Source organism: Erythrolamprus reginae, chromosome 12 (genome assembly GCF_031021105.1).
Source record: "Erythrolamprus reginae isolate rEryReg1 chromosome 12, rEryReg1.hap1, whole genome shotgun sequence".
NCBI lineage: Eukaryota > Metazoa > Chordata > Lepidosauria > Squamata > Dipsadidae > Erythrolamprus > Erythrolamprus reginae.
The window spans coordinates 19,770,979-19,798,038 of record NC_091961.1 but is presented as its reverse complement, the minus strand read 5'-3'; the positions used below and the strand labels follow the sequence as shown (position 1 = coordinate 19,798,038).

The following is a 27,060-nucleotide window of genomic DNA, read 5'->3' as shown; positions in this document are numbered from 1 at the left end:
ATACAGTAAATCAAGTTGATACAAACCCAAGATAGGGAAAAACTCCCTGGCTTTTGGCTGAAGCCAAGGATTTTGTTGTGAGCCGCCCCGAGTCTTCGGAGAGGGGCGGCATACAAATCCAAATAATAAATTAATAAATAAATAAAAATAAATTTCACTTGAAAAAAGAAATCTTCTATGTTCTTATTTTTGTAAAGCGATATTCTGCTTTTAATGTAACATTTCATATTTGAAAGTGGGAGTTGCTGCAAGAATTATTTGCTGCAAGTGGTAGTAGCACATTATGTAGAACTTGGATACACTGAATCCCAAGACCCTTATTTTAATCTGGAGGTCAATAGTAGTTCACTTCAGGGCAGACAAGATACAGTGTCTAGATATCGCTTTAATGCAGTGGTGGGCTACTAGCTGGAACGCTAAATTGTGCTCGCCGTCACGGCTCATAAGTGCTTGCAGGGCCAGCGCGATTTTGCTTCTGCACCGGTGAAGGTAGCAAAATCGCACACGGAGCCGCAGGTGCGCCCATGTTTTGGCATGTGCAGAAGCAAAAAAACCTAGCCGAAACACAGGCGCATCTGCGGCTCCATGCACGATTTTGCTACCTCCACGGGTGCAGAAATAAAATTGCGCTAGCCCCGCAAGCACTTATGAGCTGCAGCGTCGAGCGCAATTTAGTGTTCCAGCTAGTAGCCCACCACTGCTTTAATGCATCTGCTAGCATCACTCACCTTACCAAGGATTGACATCCAGCAACATCTGGAATGCCATAGCTCAGCCATTCCTTTTAGCAAAAAGCAATGGCTTGTATTAGGCTTACTCCTGTTGTAATTGAGAATGTTGAGTGTTTGTTCCCTGCTTTCCTGATAGCACTCCTTTGTGGATCAGGTGGAGACAAGAGAAGAGCACATGGCTGGACCACTACGGCATGTTCAATTGGCCCCTCCAATTCGTATCGGTACTTGGGAGCTTGGCCTGCTAAATTCAGAAGGACTTATGTTTAAACATGCACTGGAATGTCAATGTTCCCAGAGGAATCTTTTATTGATCACTCATCATGCCTTGTCATTCGGAATTCTGGCCTTCTTGCTTGTGTGCAGGTGACCAGGGATTGTTTTAGAAGTGGTTTGATTTCTAGTGAAGTACTTATAAAATAAATCCAGTTATTACATCTCCTTACGCAGGTAGCAAGAGTAAGAATTGCCAACATCTGATCCACCCTCCCTACTATGACCTTTCTAGCAAGTAAGTAACTGGGTTGCTCATTTTAAAATTCTTCTCTGCAGTCATCCACCTGAGAGGTTTACTGCTTTAAGAAAATTAAGCTGTAGCTTAATTTTTTGGGGGCTGCAAAATAAGCGGCTGATTCCTCTTTCCACTCTCAGCTCACTCACAGTAAAATCCACGCAGGGTTATTGTCGGAAAACGTAATGAAGGGAGGGGCAGGCAATTCCTGTTGGTTGTAAATAGGACATTGTTTGTATTCGCAAGGCCATTCAGACCAGGCGTAGCGCAGGCCCTTTATGCCATCTGAACAGATTGGGTTCTGCAGGGTTACCGAGTAGGAAGTGGATGACACAATGGGTGCGGGCTTCCAACTGCACGTTTCCTGACTGGAGCAACACACCTGCAAAAAGGCAAGGGACAACAATTGCTTCAATGGCAGATACTGCATCTTTCAAATTAATAATTGGTGAAGGTCTGGCATTAGTTTGTGAGCATACAAGTCCTTCAGTCCTTGTTACTGCCTCTACCTGTGTCATTTCCCCCAGTCTAAATCTCATCTTTTTAATCTTGAGGTTTCCATTAATCTCAAGATACAGCAATGACTTACTGTGTTTAAGAATTCGAGGAATTTGTGCAAGAAAATGTATTCATTAAAGCTTGCCATGGCTGAATGCCTCTTAACAGGATGACAAGTAGATGATGTTTAGTGTGTTGCCTCCTACACAGCACACGATAGTGGACAACATTGTCAGAATTTGGGGTGAAATACCCTCTTTCTGGTGCTGCTTCTCCGTAGACTCGGGGCAAATATTGCATTGTAACATATTGTGAAAATACAAAACGGGGTCATCAGAAACAAGAGGAATGGAAAGATGGATAAAGAAATTAACTGAAAGAGAATTAAAAATAAAAGATTCAGAGACAGTGAGAGTAATAGAAGCTACAGGGGCATAACATCTACTTTCAATTGTCACACACTCCATCTGCACTTGGGATCTGTTCTGGTTCTGTTAAATTAGAGTTTGTTTGCTTTATTTAAAGGGCTGTCTAAATTACATAAAACTACTTGATTAACAAACAAATGGATTAAAACTCTAATAAATCACTGATATTCAACAAGAAGAAGCAGTCCCACAAAATGTATTTATTTAATTTATATAATTAAAATTTATATAGTTCCATCATAAACTATTTCTTATGCCAGCTAATGTATATTGAAAAAAATAGTAGTAGTAGTAGTAGTAGTAGTAGTAGTAGTAGTAATAGTGTTTCTTTTAAATTATTAGATTTGTTATATATTGTTTATTATTGCTGAGAGCCGCCCCGAGTCTACGCAGAGGGGGCGGCATACAAATCAAATCAAATCAAATCAAATCAAATCAATAAAATTAAAAAATAAATACCTCTTGCCCAAAGTTCCTTAACCTCAGCAACTTAAGATGTGTGGACTTCAACTCCCAGAATATTCTGGTTATACAATTGCTGAGGTTAATAAACACTGCTCTAGCCTCATCTTTTGTTTCTCTAATTTTTAACAAGGCCATATATGCTGCACATATACATATAGACTTAAACGCTACATTTAAATAAATGGCAAGCAGGCTATAATTCAAGGCATGGAAAATCCTCTTCAAGAAGCTAAACTAGATGTATTGGACATTGCTGTAATCCTAAATCAACATCTCTTCCCCATCTTCTACCTCAAAAGTCTTGTTGTCCATGTGATGCAATTGAACACGTTCATTGAAGGTGATATTAAGAAGCCTTTGGGTGTCATTCACTTGCACTTTCTGAGGATAGGGTCCCTGGAAGATTATACTTTTCTCTCCATACGCCACTGCCAGTGCTCCAAGATGCAACCTGTAGGCCACAGTCCGCTTATCTCGGGGGTGGATGCTGAAGGGCAAGGAAAAGGGATGAGAGGGGTCAATTGGAACTAAAGCCCTTGTTTTCTTCACGATCATATTTTAAAAGGCTATCCAGCTGGCAGCTTTTGATACTCGTTGGCTTGTCTCGGTTAGCTAGGCTATGAAACCTTCGACAACACCAAGCAGAGAATTTTAACAGAGCGTGGATATGTGATAAAGCCAAGACACAGACTTAGTTAAATAAGTATTATTTACATATAAACAAAATATAAACAATCCAGAATAAGCACAAAGCAAAATACAGAATAATACGCACTGAGCAATTACAAGATTAGCACAAAGCAAAACACAATATAGATAACAAGCACGAAGCTAAAATACAAGATAGATAAAGCACAAAGCTAATACAAGCACAAAGCTAATACAAGCACAACTCCCACGTCTCAGGCAAAAGTAAAGTACTGTAAAGGAAAATGACCTTTATAGCTTCAATGAGGAAGTGACGAAACAGCCTTGAAGATTAACTCTTCAAGTACAAGTTAACCCTTTAAGTGCACATTAACTCTTTAAGTACAGGTTTGGTACAGTTTACAATATGCAGTTTACAATGGCAATCCCTAACAATCATGTACCCTGTACTAACAATACTGCAAGTGAAAGATGGAAGTAAAGGTGCCATTTCATGAAGAAGTAGTCTGAAGGGATATCAGAGCTGCTTGGTAGACAGTAGATGGCACAGAAATTTAATAAATCCCAGTCAAATGTTCCTAGAGCCAGTCTCATGTCGTTCTTGTCTTGTCTTTTTCTATTCGCAATCTGCCATCTCTCTCTCTCTCTCTCTCTCTCTTCTTGATTCCTCTTCACATTGTTGAGAGTCAATCCCAACAATAGTCAATAAAGTATAGTGCAATTGCTTTTTTTGCCATAGGACAAAACTCATTTCATCAGATGATAAGTTCACAATAGATTGTGCCCAGAATAAATTTGTTAAATCCTTAAGATGACCTCAAAAGTTTCAACCCTTTTGCTAGAATAATGTAAGAGTCACTTTTTTGAGAACTGCCAGTTAGTGATACTAGTATTTAGTAGATTAAGGATCTCCAACTTTGGTAATTTTAAGACTGGTGGACTTCAATTCCCAGAACTTCCCAGCCAACCATGATGGCTGGGAAATTTTGGGAGTTGAAGTCAACAAGTCTTAAAAGTTGTCGCCCTGTAGACTGCTCTCCCAAGTCTCAGTCGTGCTTCTGATCAACAAACAGGAATCCTACCCATCCTTCTTCCAACCAGCTTTGATTCACCCTCCAAATCAATGTGACAGTCTCCTCTATTTTCCCATCTACTTTTTTCTCCTCCCACGAACACATCACTTGTTTCTTCACACATTCCACCTGCTTGTTTCTCTCTCTCCCTAAGATGCTGTCATCTTTGACTCCCTCTACCAAGACTGATGTGACCACGATGCAGTATCAGTTTTCAAAAAAAGCCCCCAAAACAGAAGCATTTTGTAATGAGAGAAAACTTCCAGGAGATTAGAGGACAGATCTCAAGCAATTTTAAAATGTACCTGCCATAAGGAGATTCATTATCACCAAGATCTATGGTAACAGCCATGAAAGTATTGGACATTCTCTTATTAGGGGTATAGCCGTAGTCTGCAGTTTGATGCCACCGAATACGTGGAAACCTTTCATTTATCTGCAGATGCTGATCCGTACATAACTGAAAGTGGGTAGAGAATGGAGATCTTCAAGAAAACGTAGCCACAATTTCACAAGTTGTCATTCTAATCAGTTCCTACTCAAATTGAAAGTCCCCGATACAAATTATGGACAGAACAGCAGACCTGACCTTTACCCTTAATAACCATCATTCACTCAGTTTTGTCTGTAGAAACATACACAACCTGAGAATGGAAACAGTCCATAGCTGGGTATTATATTCCACCAACAAATGATCCTTCTTGGCCCAAAAGACACATAATTCTTGGTTTTCACTATAAAAAGAGCAAGTGGGAAATTCAAACCTTTTGCATAATTCCATTGACTCAATATTAGGCAGCCTTTCTCAACATCGTATCTTTCACATGTACTGGATCAACTCTTATAGTTCCCAGGAATAAGAATTATAGTCAGGAAAATAGCATGCAGTCTTAAGAATTATGAGAATTAAAACCCAGTGCATCTGAAAAACAACAAACTGGAAATGACAGAGCAGTTGCGTCATAAAACCACATGCATTATTATGAGCAGCGGTGGCACAGTGGTTAGAGTGCAGTAGTGCAGGCTACGTCTGCTGATCACCATCTTCTAGCAGTTTGGCAGATCGAATCTCATCAAGCTCAAGGCTGACTCAGCCTTCTATCCTTCCAAGGTGGATAAAATGAGGACCCAGATTGTTGGGTCAATGTGCTGACTCTGTAACCTGCTTAGAGAGGGCTGGAAAACACTATGATGTGGTATTTAAGTCAAATGCTATTGCTATAGGCCTAATGGTTTAAGAATGCTGCTCAACAGTACGTGATGCACTGTTCTCTCTATGGCTGAAATAGAGATCTGTAGTCTTAGATGGTATGCATGGATCCATGCATCACAATGGGTCATAATCTGCTTAATTTTGGTGGACTATGTATGCAAATCCAGTCACATGCTTGGTCATCTAAATGAGTCTACTGACCTTTTCAATAATCTATGATTAAAACCCTCTACAACGTAGAGCAATGTGTGAGTCTAACCAATGCTTGGAAGAGAAAAGCATGAATCTGCAAATATGAACCAGTATTTATCACCGATTAAGGATTTCAGAAACAATTAGGAACAGAGGTCTAATGCTACATCTGACTGATTTAGCAAATACAGTAATACGTCTTACGAACCTAATTGGTTCTGGAAGGAGGTTTGTAAGGCGAAAAGTTCGTAACACGAAACAATGTTTCCCATAAAACCGATTAATGGATGCAAGGGGAGGGGGATTCGCAAAATGGCGCAAAATGGTGCTGTCACCTTTTAAAACAGCCGGGGGGCTTCTCGGCATTCTCCCGAACCCGAACCCAAACTTTCGGGGTTCGGGTGGCCGCTGAGAAGCACCGCCGGTCCGCCCGCCTGTCACCTTCTGAAACAGCCAGGGGGCTTCTCGGCGTTCTCTTCTCGGCAAATGTTCGGGTTCAGGTTCCGGAGGCAGCCGAGAAGCGTTACAGCCGGGCACCGTCGCCCAGCAGAGCACCGTTTTTGCGATTGGCAGAGGCGTTTTTGGCCGATCTGGAGGCTGAAACAGAGGTAGGGAATCCCAATAGGGAATTCCATGGTGGAGCTTTGACGTCACAAAGACGTCGTTCCTGGTCGGCCGAAACATGGCCTCCAGGAAGGACGTCTTCGTGACGTCAAAGCCCCCCGGCTGTTTCAGAAGGTGACAGGCAGGCGGTGGTGCTTCTTGGCGGCCTCCCGAACCCAAACCCAAAAAGTTCGGCAAAAGTTTGGGTTTGGGTTTGGGAGAACGCCAAGAAGCCCCCCGGCTGTTTCAAAAGGTGACAACTGGGTGTCGGCACCCAGCGGAGCGCCATTTTGCAATCTGCGGTGGGTTCGTAAGTCAAAAAAAGTTCGTATGAAGAGGCAAAACATTTCCAAACCCTGGGTTCGTATCTCGAAATGTTTGTATCACAGGGGGTTCGTATCACGAGGTACCACTGTACCACTTTTCTGCACATGCCCCTTGCATTTTATGATGACAACCTATCATATAACACTCATATCAAAATCTTGAGATCAGGATATCTATTTAGATAAGATTCAACATCTTGAAAAGCATGACATCAAAATTTAAAGGAACAAATTTAAATGAGCCCAAATAACCTGTCCGGGAGTGCATTTCCATCCTACGCTTACCTGAACGAAGCCAAAGGGAAACTGCTTGTTGGTTTGTCCATCGGATCCTTCATGAAAGGCTTTTCGCCAATCGTCAATGAGTGCAGGGAAGGTGCAATTGTACAAATCAGTGTTCATAAGAGTGTTGGCTTCCCCTGCAGTAGACAAAAGTCTACATTAGCAGGGGCAACATCATTCCAGTCTAATCTTGCACTGGTAATCAAACATACCTTGATACCATATTACTCCTTGGATGGTCATGTTGATTAAAGGGTGAATCATTGCGTTCCACAGCACGGATGCTTCTCGGGGACCAGCATCGAGGTACGAGGGAGGACTTCTGTAAGACAGAAAGACCAATAATGAGTAAGGTGTTCTCACCAGGTAGATTCTGAAAGATCAGGAGCTCTCTTTGTTTATTAAAAAAGACAGCTTGGTAGTCACAATTACTCAATTGCTTTTAAAAATAACTTTATTAAGAGTTTTTAAAGTAAAAAGATAAGGTTAGAAATAGAATTAAGAGAACAGGAAAAAAAAAGCAAAGCCATAAGTGGGGGGAAAAGGAAAAGAAATACAAAGTAATGTCTTCCAACTGTCTGTTACAACAGATACAATTATAAACTGGAATTGACATCTTACTGTAAGGTTACAACATGATTTTCATTGTTTCCATTATCTAGTATTTTTGTAACTATCAATTGTAACTATCCCAATTTCATTTTTTTTCCTGTTTCATGAAAAACATCCAAAACAGGCACCTCAATTATTGACCACTAATGTCATCAAGGATCAGACCTATTTCATTATGTCAAAAAAGAGAGAGAGCTTTGTTTAGTAAAATAACTTTCTCCAACTGATGTTGTTCTGAAATGTGATCCTTTAGCTCTCATAAAAGTGCAGTAGCTCATTTGCAACATAAGGAGGGCACAAAATCACACACACTCACAGACATTGAATCGTAGCACTCAAAGATTGTAGGGTTGGAGGAACGAGAGACATAATTATTAACCTTTGGGTTCCTTTCCTGTACTCTTATTCGTTATGAGGAAAACTGGCCCTTTGAACTGATATGGGTTGAAACAGATGATAACACATTTTCACTGCACCCAAGATGATTTTTAATTTCACTGGGCTCATCCTGAATTAAGCAGTACAGTAAACTACCAGAAAGGGAAAATGTCATAGTTACACAGAGAAAAAAACGTTGTCATATAACTCTTGTTGTGATTCAGCCTGAGGCTCCTCAGGGACTGGCTGGAGCTCTGCCGGATCCTAGCCCAGAGGAGGAGGACAGTGACCAGGAGGGGGAGGACCAGGCAGACGGGGGAGAGGAACGTCAGGAGGAGGAGGAGGGAGAGCAGCCTGAGACCCCCCGGGGGGGCCTCTCTCCAGCTAGTAGCCTGGAGTCATTGGATGAAGACGCACAGGCTATAATAGACATGAGGCAGAGACGTGCAGCTCAAAGACGGGGCCAATTAGAAAGATATTTCCATCCCTGAATTGGCAACAGCTGGGTTTGGGTGTGGTTCTCCTCAGCAGGGTTGAAAAGGCAGGCCCGCCCTTACAGTCTTGTGGAGAGTTATCAACTGGGAGTCCTGTGACCTTGCTTCGATTCTTGGCGTCTCTGATCTTGGCTTGTGGCCTAGAAGGCTGAAAGACTTGGGGAAGGCGTGGGTTTTATTATCTCCAGTGTTGTTTTTGCCAGCAAGAATCCTGTTTTATTGCCTGGCCTTCGTGAAACCTCTGTGAAACTGCATTGTGTTCCTGTCTGTAAGAACAGTTTTTGTTACCTGTGTTTGCTTTCCAGTATATAAACTGCCTTTGCTTTTTACCAGTGTGTCTGGATACTCTTTTTGGTTGGTGTTGGCGTCTGGGGGGACCCAGACAGAACAAATGTGATGTGCAAACACAGCCCGGATGGTTTATACATAAGTACATAAGTGCACTGGTGTGCCTTTCGTCCCCTGTCCAATCATCTTTCCCTTCTTTCACCTATCTTATATATTCTCTTCCTTTCATATATCCTATCCTCTAAGTTCACTTTCACCCTCATTTATATTATCACATGTCTATTTTTCTTCCTATGTATTTGTGTATTGGACAAACAAACAAACAAACAAATAAATAAATAAATAGTGGAGCACATGAAAGAACCTTGGTTAATTGGGAGATAAATCACAGTGAAATAGACCATAGCTCAGCCAATATGCAAACTCATTTTCTAGGATGGAAAGTCTCATATTAATTAAAAAACAGGTACACAAATCAGTTTTCCTTACCTTTCAACATACTCTAACAGACCACATTCATTCAAGGCCTTCGTGGAGGACCAGGCCTCAACTGGAGTCCCTCCCCAGGAGGTATCTATCAGCCCTATCGGGTACTTGAGTTTCTCGAACAAATACCGGCCAAACAGCCAACATACTGCAGAAAAGTAGCTGAAGTCTCCATGGCCCAGATTTCCTGTGTAATGGAATATTTTTCTGAAAGTTTAGAATATTTTGACGCTGTGGAAATAATACAACTATTACCTTACATTTATTAGAAAATATGCATTGTAAAAAGATCAAGTATAAAGGACCCATTCAAATAATTAAGCCTAACCCTCACACCAATTTGGCCTTCCGATACTTGCTGTTCCTCCAAATATGTTATCCTGGCCAAGCTGCCATTTATCCAACTAAAACGGCCACCAATCAACCATAACATGAAAATATCTTATTGATCCTGCTGATTTCTTGCTAGAAGTTGGACTTAAGTCAGGCTCTTACTGGCCGTTGGAATGGACCACTGCAAGTAGACGCCTTCAAGGTCTTGCAGTTCCACTTCTGACTGAATAAGGGCAGTGGAAAATATCCGGACAAGGGGATACTTGGATGCATCTTCCATCTCCTTGGTAGCATTGAATATCTAGGAAGCACAGAAGATTCCACTGAAATAAGTACAATTGAAAACAAAAATCTTATAAAGTACATCCACACTTGCAGGTAACAGAGCAAGCCAGGATCAGCTGTGATCTGCTTGTCTCCCTCCTGCCTTGTTGATATTCTAACACACAGTGCCCCAACATTTCCTTTAAAAGTAAAAAAAACCCACCCTAAACTAGACATATATTCAAAGTGTTGGTCATCACCTATAAAGCCCTTCATGGCACCGGACCAGGGTATCTACGACACCGCTTTCTGCTGCACGAATCCCAGCGACCGGTTAGGTCCCACAGAGTGGGCCTTCTCCAGGTCCCGTCAACAAAACAATGTCGTTTGGCGGGGCCCAGGGGAAGAGCCTTCTCTGTGGCAGCCCCGACCCTCTGGAACCAACTCCCCTCAGAGATTAGAATTGCCCCCACCCTCCTCGCCTTTCGTAAGCTCCTAAAAGCCTACCTCTGCCGTCAGGCATGGGGGAACTGAGATATTCTTTCCCCCTAGGCCGTTACAATTTATGCATGGTATATTTGTTTGTATGTATGTTTGGTTTTAGAAATAAGGGTTTTTTAGCTGTTTTAGTATTGGATTTACATGCTGTTTTTATTCTGTTGTTAGCCGCCCCGAGTCTGCGGAGAGGGGTGGCATACAAATCCAATAAATAAATAAATAAATAAATAAATGAATGAATGAATGAATGAATACATACATACATACATACATACATACATACATACATACATACTGTATACAGTATATGCTTGCGGTCATAAGCTATGCATTGGTAGCTCTCACTTAACAACTGTTTAATGACAAAAATTATGACCCTAAAAAATGGTGACTCGTGATCATGTGATCAGTATAATCAGCTTCTGACAATGGGGAAGCTGATGTCACATGATGTCTCATTTTGCAACCAAACTGGGACACCTGGAACTGCTGTTATAAGTCACCAAGATCATGCGATGTTTTGCTTAATGATCAGTATTTGGAATCCCCAGTCCCAATTAGGATTGTTAAGTGAGGACCACCTGTATAATCCTCCCCTCCCTTTAATTTTTTGTAATTTTTAAAGAAACATACCCTTGGTGAATGAAAAATAAATAAAATGAAGTAGGCACTCCTAAACTTTGCCTTTTTTAATTGGAAATTAGAAGCTGTAAGATAGTTTTCAATCTAGTTTTCTATAAACCCACAGAGCTATGGGTAAGAGCAAGTAAACCAAAAACCATCCATAGGCTTAAGGGAGAATTTGGACTTTAGGTTGACAGCCTAAGTATCACAGTATAGTTTATCATGAGAATAAACCCAAAATCCTTTTAACAAAAGTGATTCTCTTCCTCTGTGTCTCCAGAAGCAGAATCAAGAGGCAAGGTATCAGTTCCCAGAATGCTTTGTCATCTGATCCCTTCTCTTACATGGTCCTTAAACCATAACTGGAATTTATAGGAATAGGGTTCACCTGTGAAACCGTCATCTCCATGTTACTCTGTCCACTGCAAATCCAAACATCTCCAAAGTAGATATCGTTTAACGTCAAATTGGACACTTCTTCCTTGATGTACTGCTGTATCTCTATAGTATAAGGGCCTCCTTGGGCCACAGGATCCAGCATAATTTTCCAAGTCTCAGAGTTTTCTGATAATATTGATAGAAAAAGATGAAATTAAATCCCATATCAACATGGAACTATTCAAAAGTAATGAATGTACTAATATCAAGCCAAATTTTATTTGCTTATAGATTGATATTTACCATAAAATTGGGCAGAAAACATCATTTATTTATTTATTTATTTATTTATTTATTTGTTTGTTTGTTTGTTTGTTTATTGGATTTGTATGCCGCCCCTCTCCGTAGACTCGAGGCGGCTAACAACAAAGATAAAAACAACATGTATCAATCCAATCCAATACTAAAATAACTAAAAAAACCCCTTATTATAAAAACCAAACATACATACAGACATACCATGCGTAAATTTTAAAGGCCTAGGGGGAAAGAATATCTCAGTTCCCCCATGCCTGATGGCAGAGGTGAGTTTTAAGAAGCTTACGAAAGGCGAGGAGGGTGGGGGCAATTCTAATCTCTGGGGGGAGTTGGTTCCAAAGGGCTGGGGCCGCCACAGAGAAGGCTCTTCCCCTGGGTCCCACCAAACAACATTGTTTAGTTGACGGGACCTAGAGAAGGCCCACTCTGTGGGACCTAACTGGTCGCTGGGATTCGTGCAGCAGAAGGCGGTCCCGGAGATAATCTGGTCTGGTGCCATGAAGGGCTTTATAGGTCATAACCAACACTTTGAATTGTGACCGGAAACTGATCGGCAACCAATGCAGACTGCGGAGTGTTGGTGTGACATGGGCGTATTTGGGAAAGCCCATGACTGCTCTCGCAGCTGCATTCTGCACGATCTGAAGTTTCCGAACACTTTTCAAAGGTAGCCCCATGTAGAGAGCATTACAGTAGTCGAGCCTTGAGGTGATGAGGGCATGAGTGACTGTGAGCAGTGACTCCCGGTCCAAATAGGGCCGCAACTGGTGCACCAGGCGAACCTGGGCAAACGCCCCCCCTCGCCACAGCTGAAAGATGTTTCTCTAATGTGAGCTATCTAATGTGAGGATCGAGGAGGATGCCCAAGTTGCGGACCCTCTCTGAGGGGGTTAATGACTCCCCCCCCAGGGTGATGGACGGACAGATAGAATTGTCCTTGGGAGGCAAAACCCACAGCCACTCCGTCTTATCAGGGTTGAGTTTGAGTCTGTTGACACATTACAGAAGAGATGATGAGAAACATGCAAAGACCTGTGCCAGGAAAGAAATTATGATCTCATCATTGAGAACACCCACTCATTTGCACCTGCCGATTCGCTCATACGTGAAAAGCAAAGAACAGAACTGCCAAGGCTGAAACCAGGAGATTGGAGGAATATTTTCTAAGCCATTTAGAAGCCTGGTGGGAATCAGGCTCTCCAGATGCTTCCTGCAATACCTTCCAGCAACCATTAATACTGGCCTGCCTGACTCAGACTGCTGTAGGTTGTCCAGCAAAACATCTAAAGGATTTCAAATTTCTGTTGTTTGACTGAGAGCAGCTTGGCTGGCTTGGGAATTCTGGGAGTTGATGTCCACACATCTTAAAATTGTCAACTTTGAAAAGCACTGATTCAGAGTATTGAAAGGGCAATGCCAACTCTCTAAAATAAGCCTGGTACACATGGAAACAAATGACAAATTTTACTCCTAGCAGCACTTTATACTGGACTGTTTTAAAAGCAGCTTGCACATAAAACTGGTTGGAGTCTTCACTGGGACATAGCTGGCTATCTTAAGGAAAGAATGCAGCCACACAACAGAATGAAGTTGGCAAATGGCACCTTCCCAGTCACCATCAAGTCATCCATAGAAAAGGATGGGTCAAAGGTACTCCCACGCAACCCTCTTATGGTCTTGAGCAGCACAACTTACCCATTAGAGACCAGTATCTTTCCTAAAATGATCAAACCTCTGGTAGTTTATCATGTTATAACCTAAGTTTAACTTTCTTGTAAGAAGTTGATGGTTTACTGCCATATTTCTTCTTCCTGGCATCCTGCTAAACATTTGGTAAAGCAGTTCTCTTCACCCAGGGGCCACTATCATAGCTTTATTTGGATTCCAGCACAGAGCAGCTGTTAAACTTGATGGCTTGAAATGTAAGAAGGAAATATACAGCCACCCATGCAGGGATCGAATTATCCTATGGAAGCCTCATTTCAGCAGCTAACATTCCCAACTAAGGGAACTAGGCATGTCTAGCCTAATGAAAAGAAGGACTAGGGGTGCTATGAGAGTTGGCCTTCTCCGGGTCCCGTCGACTAAACAATGTCGTTTGGCAGGACCCAGGAGAAGAGCCTTCTCTGTGGCAGCCTTAACCCTCTGGAACCAGCTCCCCCCGGAGATCAGAACTGCCCCCACCCTCCTTGCCTTTCGTAAAGTTCTTAAGACCCATCTCTGCCGTCAGGCATGGGGGAACTGAGACATCTCCCCCGGGCCTATACAGTTTATACATGGTATGTTTGTGTGTATGCTAGCTTTTAATAATGGGGTTTTTAGTGTTTTTTAAATTATTAGATTTGTTCTTACATTGTCTTTGTTATTGTTGTGAGCCGCCCCGAGTCTACGGAGAGGGGCGGCATACAAATCTAATACATAATAATAACAACAACAACAACAACAACAACAACAGTCTTCCAGGACTTGAGGGTCACAGAAGAGAGGGGATTAACTTATTATCCAAAACACCTAAGGGTAGGACAAGAAGTAACAGGTGAAAGATCATTAAAGAGATCCAACTGAGAACTAAAGAGGAATTTCCTGACAGTGAGAACAATTAATCAGTGAAATAGCTTACCTGGAAGTTGTGGGTGCTCTATCACTGGAGATTTTTAAGAAGAGACCGGACAGCCATTGGTCCAGAATGGTGTAGGGCCGTGATGGCGAACATTTGACATATGTGCCATAGGTGGCATGTGGAGCCAGCTCTGCGGGCATGTGAGATCAGCTCCACCACGTATGCGTGCCCCAATGTCAGTTGATTTTAGGGTCTTTGCCATGCATACAGGAGATACACTTACATGCCCACACTGCCCCTTCTCTCCCACGAGTCTCCACGTGGCCCATTTTAGACGCCAGGTAAGTGCAAGGTTCGTGCAGAGACACTGAGAGGGTGAAAAACGGGTTGCCTGGGACTCTGGAAATGGGCCATTTTCTGCCTCCAGAGGGTTTCCAGAGGGCCAGGGGAAGCAGCTTTTGCCCTCCTGGAGGCTCCAAGAAAGCCATCGGAGCCCGGGGAGGGCAAAAAACGAGCCTACCGGAAGTGCGGAAATGAGTCATTTCTAGTCTCTGGATGCTTCAGGGAAGCTTGCTAGGCCCAAAACGGAGTGCTGCAGGGGCATGCGCAGGGGGGAGCGTAGGGGGAAGGTTTTGTGCGCATGCAGTGGGGTGGGGGTGGGGAATTGCATTGTGGCCACTTTAGGCACCCAAGGAAAAAAAGGTTAGCCATCACTGGTATAGGGTCTCCTGCCATAGGCAGAGGGTTGGACTAGAAGATCTTCAAGATCGCTTCTAACTCTATTACTCTATATCTATGCATGGGCATTAGGAAGCCACACTTGCCTGGTACAAAGCTGAAAGGATGAGATCCTGTGGCCTAGAGGCAGAGGCTATAGGTTCAAATCCCAGTGAGGGTATGGCTAGCTGATGAGAGGAAACAATCTCTAAATAGATATATACTAGTCTCCCTTCATTTTCAATTCAGCAAAAATGTTGTGCACACACACACATAGTTAATATTATGGATTACCTTCAATTTGTACCATTTTGGTCACAACACTATGATTCTGGGAGAATGTCAGCATCACCTTAGAACCAGAATCTCCAAAGCCCCATATGATTGCACGAGATGGTTCCTTCTGGAGTACCATGTGATCAGCATAATAGGAAGCCAGGTGAAACTTAGCACCTGAAAGCAGAGGAAAGGGTACAACAATTCGGTTTACGAGTTTCAGCTTCTCAAAAATATTACAGCAATGCCTGTGCTGGGACATCACCATTCAATTCTTAAGACATTTCTAAACAGCAAAAATAGCTGACAATTCATTAGAGGTTCTCAATGAAACATATTACTGAGAAAGAAAGAATACAACTCAAATGCATTAGAAAAATCTTTGAAGACTACACACCTTCTTTCATTGTTGATCTTTCACATGATCATGTTTTTCCTTTTTTTTTTCCAACTGAAGCCATTTTCTGCTGCCCTTTCCACCCATACCTACGTTCATATAACCTCTGATTTCTCTCTCTAGTATGGAATTTCACTTTTATAGCACAAGTTTTTAAATTATTTTAAATATTAGATTTGTTACATGATGTTTTATTATTGTTGTTAGCCGCCCCGAGTCTACGGAGAGGGGCGGCATACAAATCTAATAAATAAATAAATAAAATAACTAAAGTATGACACAGAATATGTGTCTGTGTCTTTATGTGTGAACAGTTTTTTCAGCCTAATTCTGAGAAGAGACCATTTCTGCCATGTGTCATTTTGACTTAAGGGAGGAGACTGAGTCTACAGTCCGTCCCTGATTCCCTCCTCTGCAGAAGACGCAGGAGAAACGCAGAGGCCACTTTACCTTCTTGCCATTTAAATGGATTTAAATAGTGCATTTTCGTCTTTGTTCAATATGCTGAGCCCAGCTTAACCAAATACTGTTCCTGTGTACTCCTATCACAATGCCTAAGCAAATAAAGCTTAGTGTGATTGCTCAATTAACACGTGAAGAATGCCTAGGTTTTTACAATGTCCTGATCACAATCACCCCATTTTAGTTTAGTCTAGCATCTTGTACAAACCCAGCTGTTAAATCTTTAAATAACTTGGCTCAGCATATTGTATGAGCAAAGCCATAAAAAAAATTAAAAATACACCTCCTTATCTTATAGCTATGGCAACCCTGTACTTATTTACTTGAAAGTCACCAATACAAAGATACACATATATGGATAACATCATATCCCTGACATTGAATGACTGAAGGAGAATAATTGGTCCTCTTATATTTTATTTCAGGCTTTTGGCTACTTTTTAAGAGGGATACTAGAAATATAGATTGATAAATATTGGAGGGAACCTCTGTTTGCAAGAATCGTTTTAGTTTTTAATGTGAGTTACAGCCTGGTTTGTTTCATATTCTATTTCAGGGGCAGGCAAAGTTGGCTCTTCTATGACATGTGGACTTCAACTCCCAGAATTCCTGAGCTAGCATGATTGGCTCAGGAATTCTGGGAGCTGACGTCCACAAGTCATAGAAGAGCCAACTTTGCCTACTCCTGCTCCATTGCAACGTTTGCAGATGCTACAGAATATAGGCCACAGTAGATATGCAATAAAAGAAACAGAAGCTGAGCTAGGGCAGGATGCCAAGGAAGTAGTGTTTCCTTGTACTGTTGTGTAGTAGGAACAACTTCATGCCGCTTTTCAGGATACAAGGTAAAGCTGAAAATTGGAAAAGTCAATGAGAAAATTGTAAGAAAATATAATAAACCCTTTATCAAAGGGGCAACAAACGTAAGCAACTGTTAACCAAACTTTTAAAAGATGCAAATTTTTGTATTAGTCAGACTTCTACGACGAGCGGAGCAATGGTAGCTCCTTTAAATGTTAAATGTTGTCGGTCTTGTCTGTTTAAAGAAAAACAATAAAAATATTATTTTGAAAAAAAAGATGCAATCCTGATTACACCCAGGAGCAAATTCTTTTTAAGGCAGTGAACTCAAGAGACTTTCTTTGTAAATATGTTTAAATTATTCCTCTACTGAGATGAGGAAATTATCTGACTTATCCTCACCAAACACTGAACCAAACTTTGTTCAACATTCTGTACAAGACACAAATAAAAAGCATCTGGTGAATGCTTATCATCATGGAAGGGAACTAAATTCAAGATACTGTTTTCTCCAGATTGCACTTGCCTGACCACTAGTGCTCGTTCACAAGTAGTGGCAGGAACTGTCTCTTCTCACTCACCTGCTGCGCAAGCCAAGAGCAACATGAATAGCAAGGAAGCCTCCATCATCTTTTTTGATAACATGAAGTCGGAAAGTCAGCGCATGTAATTCTGGGAGCAGAGAATGTCTGGGGTTTGTATCTTAAAGTCATCAATCTCCTTGTGACCTCACACTGGGCTGATCCAAGCCAGGAAGTAACATAGGGCTGGTAGGGAGAAAGCAATATAGCTGTTTATAGGTATGGCAACCTTGTCACCACCCAGCAGACATAAATCTTTAAGAATGCTCCAGATAATTTCAACTGTTGGGCTGATGGAAAAGGATATTCGACTGTATGCCAAATCAGACCTACAGAATCTCTTTATGACTTCTCCCTCTTGTAAAAATGTGCTTCCTGAATTTGAGGAAAAATAGCCTCTGAAGTAGAAAAAAAAAAAGCAGTGGAATGTTTCCCAGTACCTCCTGAGAAAGTCTTTTGAATTCAAATTTATCTCACGTGTTACATTTATTGGCACTTGTAATTCCGCAAAGCCACAACTTGGGCTTAGTACGTTGAGGGACTGGGCTCCCCAATTTAAAAGACTGGGGTTTTTTATTAAAAAATCCTAGCTTATTCACAAAGCTTGGGTAGTCAAGTTGTATACAATCCACATAAACCACATAACGCTTTTTGTGTGTGTGTAAATCAGCAACCCTTTGCCTCCTGCCCCATTATTTCTTTGCAGCTTCACCCTGATGAGTGTCAGGGTACCAATAAATATAACACAAGTGCCAATAAATGTAACACGTGAGATAAATTTGAATTTATGAAATTCACAAATATGAAATTTTAACACCCCCCCCCCCAAAAAAAAATAAAATAAAAAATGGACTGTATAGTATTCTGAAAGCTCAGCTAAGCATTTCAAGAACATGGGTGCAAACTCATATGGGAAAAACCAGGACACCCCAGGATTGAGATACAAAAAACACATTCTAGACGAAAGCCCTAGTAGATGTTTAGGATGGTGAGAAAGACCACACATTTTTGGTCATGACAGTAAACTATTATCTACAATGTTGGGTTTATACATAATGACATACTTAGCAATGGAAATTTTGGTCATATGTTGGGCTCATACATAATGCAAATTGTGAGTTGTTTGAACTATTCAAAATAAAAAATGAAAATACAAACACTGGAGGAAAAAAACCATTTTTTCCTTTGGAGTTTGTATTTCAATTCGCTACACAAAAGTATTTTCTTATAAAAAATAGCTTATTTTGGAATAAGGCCCAAATGGATAAATCTAATACAGAAATGACAGAGGGATTCCCACAACATTCTAGGACAGAAAAGCGGTTCCAAACCATTTCCATGCCCTACATCTCTAGAACCCTTCTGATATAGACTCGTACCCATTACAAAAGCAAATAATTATATGCATATAATTATGCATATACAGTCAATTTGAAACTTTTAAACCCATGGTTTTGCACCTTCTGGAATATCATCTTGCATCCCTAGTTGGGACCCCCTGCTCTAGAATATGCTGTGGTGCCTGGTACCCCCTCCAGCAACATTGATTTATGATTTATTTGAAACATTTCAAATAAAAAGGATTCCCTTATTGATTTCATGAAAGGGAGAGAACAAAGGGGAGAAATCACACCTTCCCTTTTTTTAATAGTTTGCATACGTAAAAAGTTTTTGATTGCATAGGGAAAAGTCATCTTTTTACCTCGTAAGAATTAAAATATATATGCGAGCAACTTCCAAACTCCAAAACTTTAACCTTGACTTCCTAGTCGACCTCACCCCACTCCTAAGAGGTAAGGGGCATGCATACCGTCTCTGTATTACTGTCCTATTGTCCAAATTTACCTGTACCTACTTTGCTTTTGTTTATGTTCATACCTGCCATCTTATACATGCTTTGATTCTATATATGTCACATGTTTTTGCTGAATTTGAAATATATACGCACACACACATTAGTTTGGTATATGTGTGTGTCTGCTCAAAAAATAAAGGGAACACTTAAACAACAGAATATAACTCCAAATAAGTCAAACTTCTGTGAAATCAAACTGTCCACTTAGGAAGCAACACTGATTGACAATCAATTTCACATGCTGTTGTGCACATTCAACTTTGTATGGACAAAGTATTCAATGAGAATATTTCCTTCATTCAGTGTTCCCTTTATTTTTTTGAGCAGCACATAAGTAAGTAAGTAGGTAGGTAGGTAGGTAAGGAAGTAAGGAAGGAAAGCAGCAAGGCATTCTGGGTGAAACATTGCCAAGAAAAATGTCATAATGGATATAGGTTAACATACATTCTCAACATTTTCCATCATTGAGCCTCAATATTTGCTTTTTTGTTTGTTTGTTTGTTTATGGAGATTTGAGAACAGCTAAACATGAAACTTGTTATCTACAAAGCATTTGAAAACCCTCTTGCCACTCCTGGGTTCTACACGGGAGGCTTTTTCTTGAAGGTTTAAAATTCAGGACAACTCACGAGCTACCCATTTTGAAAAGGGCAAATTGAAAAATTGCAAGAAAACCCCATGTGAGTTGGCCAGTGGCAACAGTACTACCAAAACCATATCGCCAGTATTACAAAGTCCGTATGGCGTGGCCCCGTCGGTGCCCATCCCCGCCCTCGCAGCCTACCCCATCTGCAAAGCCACGGGGGGTGGAAGCGCTGCCCCACCGGCTCAACCCGGCCGGAGTCCCTGCCATGAGACCCCGCCAGGTTGCCTTTGTGACGTCACCGCGCCCCTCTGTGACGTCACTGCCCCGGGGCCCGTCTAAAGCGCTGCCTCCGGCCCGCCCTGCCCTCAGAGTCTCAACTCCATGGGCCCTGAGAAGACGTACTAGGAGCGCAGGCTCCCCGCTTGGACCTTACAACCTCGGCCGCGCCACCGCCTCCTTCACCGGCGCCCCCAAACCGAGAACGCGGTGAGGCATCTGGGCTAGACGGGAATTTAATTGGGGGCGGGCTAAAAAAGGGGGGAAACGTTTGGCGACTGAAGGACGGAGCTCGCAGCCAATCGGCAGGCGGAGTGAGCTCAACTGCGCTGAGGCGAGGTTTTAGTTGAGGGCGACATTAAGAGGAAGGGGAGGCGGGGAGGCTAGGTTTGGTCCTTGAAGGGCAGAGCTTACAGCCAATCGACAAAGGGGGTGGGCCGACCTGAGAAGCCAACCGTGCGATTTTCCGATTGGTGGCCCTTGCTTGCCGTTTTAATTGGAGTTGCTAAGCAACGGGAAGGACGCTGGTCTGTCTTTGCGGGCAAGCGAGTAAAAGGGTAAAAGGAGACCTTGGGAATGATCCTCCTGACGGACCGGGTAGCTGAAGAGGACGGGGCGGCGGCGTGGGGGCGTTGAGCGCCTCCCCCCGTGTTGATAGCTCCAGGCTGAGAAGGAAGAGGCGCAGGCAGGCCAGGAAGCTGGCCGCATCAGAACGAGAGCGCCTTTGAGCATGGGCAGAGTGCAGATAGTACAGGCTGTTCGTTTAGTGACCGCTCAAAGCTAACAGCTGCACTGACGAAAGTGGCCTGTGACCGTTTTTCACACTTAGGACCTTTGTAGCATTCCAATGGTCACGTGATGAAATTCAGATTCTTAGCAATTCTCATATTTATGGCGGTCTCATAAATGGTCCTGGCATCCTGTGATCCCTTTTTGTGACCTGACAAGCAAAGTCAATGGGGAAGCCAGATACATTTTAACAATCATTTTAGTAACTTAGCAACTGCAGGGATTCACTTAACAACTATGGCAAGAAAGATGGTAACATGGGGTGAAACTCATTTCACAGATTCTCACTTAGCAACAGAATTATTTGGGCTCAATTGTGGTCATAACTCGGAGGTTACCTGTATTTCGCCCTGTGAGGAAGTGACTTCCATTATTGCTCCCTTCCCTCACTTTTAGAGGTACAGGAATACAGCCCCCATCATTCCCAGCAAGCATGGCTGGGAATTCTGGGTGAGGGCTTCTTATTTCTATGTGTTAAGCAGGCTTCTATTTTGTAGTCCAGCTTTGTGCCACATTTTTCATGGAAAATCTGATGAGTCTATTCAATAGTAAATGTTGCTAAGAAGGGTAAAGTAAAATACTGTGAAGTAGGGATGTCCATTCTTGGAGACTTGAATACCTGTGGATTTCAACTCCCAGAATTCCCCAGCCATCCAGCCCCATTCTCGTTGGGGAATTCTAGGAGTTGAAGTCCACAAGTCTTCAAATTGCCCAGGTTGGATGGACGCCCCTGCTGTAAAACTTAAACTTGAACAGGTATGCAATGTTTATCTCTACATGAAAGTAATTTTTTTTTAAAAAAAAATAGTGAATTGTCTATATTCCCAAATTTAATTATCTGTTTCAAATTGGATTAGTTGATACTCAGATAAGTGGATAAGTAGTCTGGTTCAGAACAAAGCAGTTCCTTGTTTAAAATGTTGTTCCAATCAGATTCTTTGTAGTAATTTAAAAAAGATTAAATAATGTGAGCTTAACATTCAAATTTATTGATTGATTTTTTTATTCTGCCTTTTGTAACTCAAGGTGGCAAAAATACACATTATTCCTTCCTCCTTATACTTTTGCCACAATACCAGATTGTCAGGTGGATTGGGTTCATATATAGCATCTTCAGACAATTCTAGCTCCTCAGCTAAGAAACAGAGATGAGCATCCCCCCTCCCCCAGAGTCAGACACAACTGGAGAGGGGAAATATAAGTCTCGCTAATTGTTCTTGTAAACTGAACTCTAGGTACAAAAGAAACTTTTTCAGAAACAATGGCTATTCCGTTCTCGAACACCACTCAACGCATTCCTCCAGGATTTGCCAATCTGCTTGAAGGGCTCGCCAGGGAAGTCTTAAGAAATCAGCCTGATGATATACCAACATTTGCAGCCAAGTATTTTGAATCTCTCCTTGTTGAAAGAGAAAGTAAGTTTCAGTTGACTATATTTAATATTTTTAATGCACATTTAAATTTTGGGGCTTCATCTGTTTGCAAGAAAGCATTATTTATGGTAGGTATCCATAATGTGGCATTTTTCTTTCTCGGGAATGTTTTTGCACCATCCAGAAAGTAACTAGGATTCTCGGTTAAAACTGATGAAGGGCTGTCCCGATTAGCCACTATTCTCAAATGCTCAGTGGCTTCTTTTTGTTATGCTCGGATTGATAGGGTTTGGGTTATCTTTTTTCCTATATATCCATATCACTCCTTCAAGCAGAACATCCTATCATATATTTAATTTTGGGAAGAGGGAGTATATTTTACTATAAAACTATAAAGAGGGTTATACCTGTTTTCCTTGGAATGAGCCAACCTGCCATGGCTAACTCTCCCTGGCTGACCTGCCACAGTCATCTTGCCCTGGCTGACTCATTGCAAGACTATTCAACATGGAATAACTCAATAGCAGGAAAAGTGAATTTCAGCAGGTCTTCTCTTGCTTTAGGTTTGAAGCCTTTGAAGCTGGGGTGAGACAGAGCATGAAGTCCCGGAAATTCACTTGTCCCTCTTTTGAGTTATCCTGCTTTGAATTATCATGTGACACTCAGAGACAATTAGTCAGGGTCAATTGTCCTAGGCCCTATTTCTCCCCCTCTTTATTACACATAATTAAAAGCTATTGAGCTACATGTGCATGTTTACCTTTTTCAGTTAAGAAATCTTGACTGTTCTTAAAGGAATAACTCCATTATGACTCCCAATTTAATTAAGCACCATTTGACCAGGAAACTTTTTTTAAAAAGAGAAGTCAGTATTTTTTTTCCCCCAAAAAAGTCATGTCTTTTCAGAAACCGGATATGATCCAACTGAATGGGGAGCAAAACTAGATGACCGATTCTACAATAACCGTGCTTTCAATGTAAGTATTATTATATAGCAGGGGTCTCCACTTGGCAACTTTAAGCCTGGAGGACTTCAACTCGCCATGTGCTCAGTTATCACTCCAATTATTTGTCTTTAAGGTTTTGCTTGCATCAAAATTCATCAGTAATACCTTCCTGCTTTTTCAGGAGCTTGCGCCACCAGGAGATGGTGTGAAAACGGATGTGAAAGAAGAAACTGTAGAAAAACCAGTAAGTAGTTTTTCAAGAGATTACAGTGTTCCTTTTGACTTTCGTGAGGGATGCATTCCAAGACCGCCTGCGAAAGTCAAATTTCCGCAAAGTAGAGATGCGGAAGTAATTACACTATTTTTGGCTATGAACAATATCGCAGGACATCCCCTAACACTTTAAACCCCTACATTACAATTTCCCATTCCCTTAACAACATTTAGATTATTACTCCCCATTATTACTGGTACTCATCATTGAAGAAGATACTTAATGACCCTGATATTTATTAACATAATTATTTATTAACAATAATTTGGCGATGACGTATGACATCATGGGCTGGGAAAAACGTATAGAAAAAACCCCGCAAAGTATTTTTTAATTAATATTTTTTTAAAAACTATGGTATAGACTTTTCAGGAATGTCTGACCCGTGAAAGTCAAGGGAACACTGTAATTGCATACTTTTTCTGAACCAGCCTTTGTTCTAGATAATAGTTGCTGACTTGTGTGCCTAAAAAGTCGCAGTGAGGTTTTCCACTATCATAGGGCTAATATTAATTTTATATGGGTTCCAACAAGGGTCAGTTTGATGAAGGCCCATTAACAATTTTTCCATTTGAACTTAAACGTTGAAAGAGTTTATCTCACTGAAATTAGTAAACACTCTATTTCCAAAACTGTTTGTAAGCCGCCCTGAGTCTACGGAGAAGGGCGGTATAAAAAAATCGAATAAATAAATAAAATAAATAAATAAAGAAATGCCCACATATTCCATGAAGACTTAAATTGCCTCTTCTAAGTTAACCCATATTGTAGTCTTAGATTTAATATAAAGAAAAATATAGTTAAAAATGCAGCACCTTTTTCTATGAATTTCCTGTGAAGATATCTATGAACAAAGAATAGACCTGCCCGTTCAGAGCATAGCTTTAATTGTTTCTTAAATCCTACCATCAAGACACATTGCAAAATCCTAGTGCGTATTTTAGCAGCCTGAAGCACTGCTAAATTTACCCAGTGAAGTTATTACAACTTAAAACTATAATAACTTTATCTGTTTTACCTTTTGCATTCATTCTGTATAAATAAAACTAAAGACATAGAGAGCGTGAAATTGCAGCCTGTGCTTTTATTTAGTTGTAGGTTTTATATTTATGATTTATATTATCCTTGCTGAAGCAGTTCAGGCAGTGTAAATAGTGTTCCCTCTTCCGGATGCTGTTGCTGAAGTTAGGTGGGGAATAAGATGCATCACCCCAAACAACACTAAGAGATTTTGTTGGTCATCCAGATGAGTAATGCAGCTGAGCTTCAGCAGGGAGCTACCATACCAGTGAATGGACAAACCAGATACTGGTTTATTTGACCAGTACAGTCTTAAGAACATTTATATTGGTATTTTTCTTTTTCCATGGCTATTGGATGAACCATTGGCTTATCTAAGCATTAGGGTAATTTGGGCATTCGTACCAGACAAAATTTTCTTTGAAAACTGAGCAAAAATTGCCCAAGTGGTATTTGCAGAGTTTATATTCAAAATAGCCTACTGATTTTTGGAGGGATGATGGGAGAGAGTGGGGAGAATATATATATTAAAATTGAACAAAAGCAAGATGCATCTTATTCCCCACCTAACTTCAGTATCAGTTTTCTAAAGTAGATTTGACGGACATTTATTGTAGCTTAATTTTTCTTCTTCCTTCCTTCCCTCTGTACACCCCTTTTTGAAACCTGGTGGGCAAAATGCAAAGGTGAGAAATGTAAACTTGATTTTCTTTTAAATTGTAAAGAAGGAAGACGACCAAGAGGTGGTGGATATTGAAGGGACTTTATCGGAAGAACAAGCTGCTGTAAAAATCCAGTCCATTTACCGAGGATACAAAGCAAGAAAAGAAGTGAAAGGCAAAGATGAAGGAGAAGATGAAGAAGAAAAGGATCCTGGAGAGACAGTAATAGAAGCTGGGAAGGAGGAAGAACCAAGTGAGCCTGATAAAGCAGCAGAGTAATCAGGCTCACCAGTTCCATCAACTCTCATTTTCAAACAGGCGTAAGGCGAAGTCCCACTGGTCTGCTTAGAAACAACCTGCCAAGTTTATTAAATAAACCATACAGTTTAAAGCTGCATGCAATCTTGGTGCTCATCAGCAGATCAATAAACTGACCCTGTTTTCATGCGGAAAGATCTCTTTGATTAATGGGCATTTTCTTTTTGGCTTCGGCTTTAGTGCGTCTTAAATTAGTTAATCCTTGACAGTTTAAGAGAAAAAACTTGTTAAGGCTTATATGCATGACACCAGGCTATCATAACATTGTCTCATGACCAGCATCATATTCAGGTAGTCTTTGATTTACAACAGTTCATTTAGTTACCACTCAAAGTTACAATGGCACTGAAAAAAGTGCATTTATGGCCACTTTTTAAACGACCACTGCAATATCTCCTATGGTCATGTGATCAAAATGGCAGCTGACTCATTTATGACTATTGCAGTGTCCCAGGGTCATGTGATCCTGTTTTGTGATCTTCGTAGAAGCAAAATCAATGGGGGAGCCAGATTCACTTAACAACCATGTTATTAACAACTACTGTGATTTATTTAACAACTGTGGTCTTAAAATTGGGTAAAATTCACTTAACAACAAACTATTTATTTATTTATTTATTTATGTAGTTAGTTAGTTAGTTAGTTAGTTAGTTAGTTAGTTAGTTAGTTAGTTAGTTAGTTAGTTAGTTAGTTAGTTAGTTATCAGATTTGTATGCCGCCCCTCTCCGCAAACTCAGGGCGGCTAACAACAATAAAAAGACAGTGTAAACAAATCTAATATTAAAAATAATCTAAAAAACCCCAATTTAAAGAACCAATCATACATACAAACATACCATGTATAAATTCTATAAGCCTAGGGGGAAGGGAAAATTTCAATTCCCCCATGCCTGACGACAGAGGTGGGTTTTGAGGAGCTTAGGAAAGGCAAGGAGGGTGGGGGCAACTCTGATATCCGGGGGGAGTTGGTTCCAGAGGGTCGGAGCCGCCACAGAGGAGGCTCTTCCCCTGGGTCCCGCCAGATGACATTTTGTGCTCAGTTGTGATCTAAGTCGACTACCTATATAGAATTCCAACAAAGTCTTTGGTGCTAGTTTCCACAGCGCTGATGCCTCAATAACTGGACTGGGAATCTTTTGTGTTTGATACATTGTGAGATAAACGTTTGAATCTGTTTTACAGGTTTTAAAAATCTTTTTGGGATATCATTTTTGTAGGGAATATGTGTACTCTGATCCCCACTCCCAAACGCCACCTTCATGTACATTCAGTGGTAGAGACACTAATACCGTTTTCATTTCTAATGCTGCTTCAACTATTTCAGTTTGTAACATACACGTGCATCAGGTATTTTTTCCAGTAGAAAATGAAAAATCTGAAGAAAAAATATTCACACTTAAATCTCTGTGCATTTCTGTGCATAGAACTCCAGTGTTCGTCCTCATTTTTGCAATCTGTCTCCTTTGTTGGCCTTATTTCATACATTTCTTCAAAGTGTCTCTAATTCCATTCCCTAAGGATAT

General features: G+C 41.1%; 2 protein-coding genes across 4 annotated transcripts; one reads left to right on the top strand and one right to left on the bottom strand.

The window, feature by feature from the left end:
• Positions 1-1,009: 1,009 nt before the first annotated feature.
• On the bottom strand, positions 1,010-20,487 carry SIAE (sialic acid acetylesterase). The gene is made up of 11 exons (XM_070765901.1): positions 20,281-20,487; positions 17,438-17,623; positions 15,215-15,373; positions 11,336-11,511; positions 9,724-9,862; positions 9,232-9,415; positions 7,183-7,292; positions 6,974-7,107; positions 4,660-4,814; positions 2,925-3,120; positions 1,010-1,624 (listed from the first exon to the last, which is right to left on the bottom strand). Exons 2-11 carry the CDS (start codon positions 17,499-17,501, stop codon positions 1,388-1,390), a joined length of 1,554 nt encoding a protein of 517 aa, XP_070622002.1. The 5' UTR covers positions 17,502-17,623; positions 20,281-20,487; the 3' UTR covers positions 1,010-1,387.
• Positions 20,283-25,672, top strand: SPA17 (sperm autoantigenic protein 17). Of its 3 annotated transcripts, none has more exons than XM_070765902.1 (5): positions 20,283-20,364; positions 22,179-22,358; positions 23,223-23,293; positions 23,445-23,507; positions 25,283-25,672. In XM_070765902.1, the coding sequence occupies exons 2-5, from the start codon at positions 22,205-22,207 to the stop codon at positions 25,496-25,498; spliced, it is 504 nt and encodes a 167-aa protein (XP_070622003.1). In that variant the 5' UTR covers positions 20,283-20,364; positions 22,179-22,204; the 3' UTR covers positions 25,499-25,672. The 3 variants fall into 3 exon arrangements, with proteins under 3 accessions (XP_070622003.1, XP_070622004.1, XP_070622005.1); XM_070765903.1 differs by lacking the exon at positions 20,283-20,364 and adding an exon at positions 20,523-20,711; XM_070765904.1 differs by lacking the exon at positions 20,283-20,364 and adding an exon at positions 20,697-20,751.
• Positions 25,673-27,060: the final 1,388 nt, after the last annotated feature.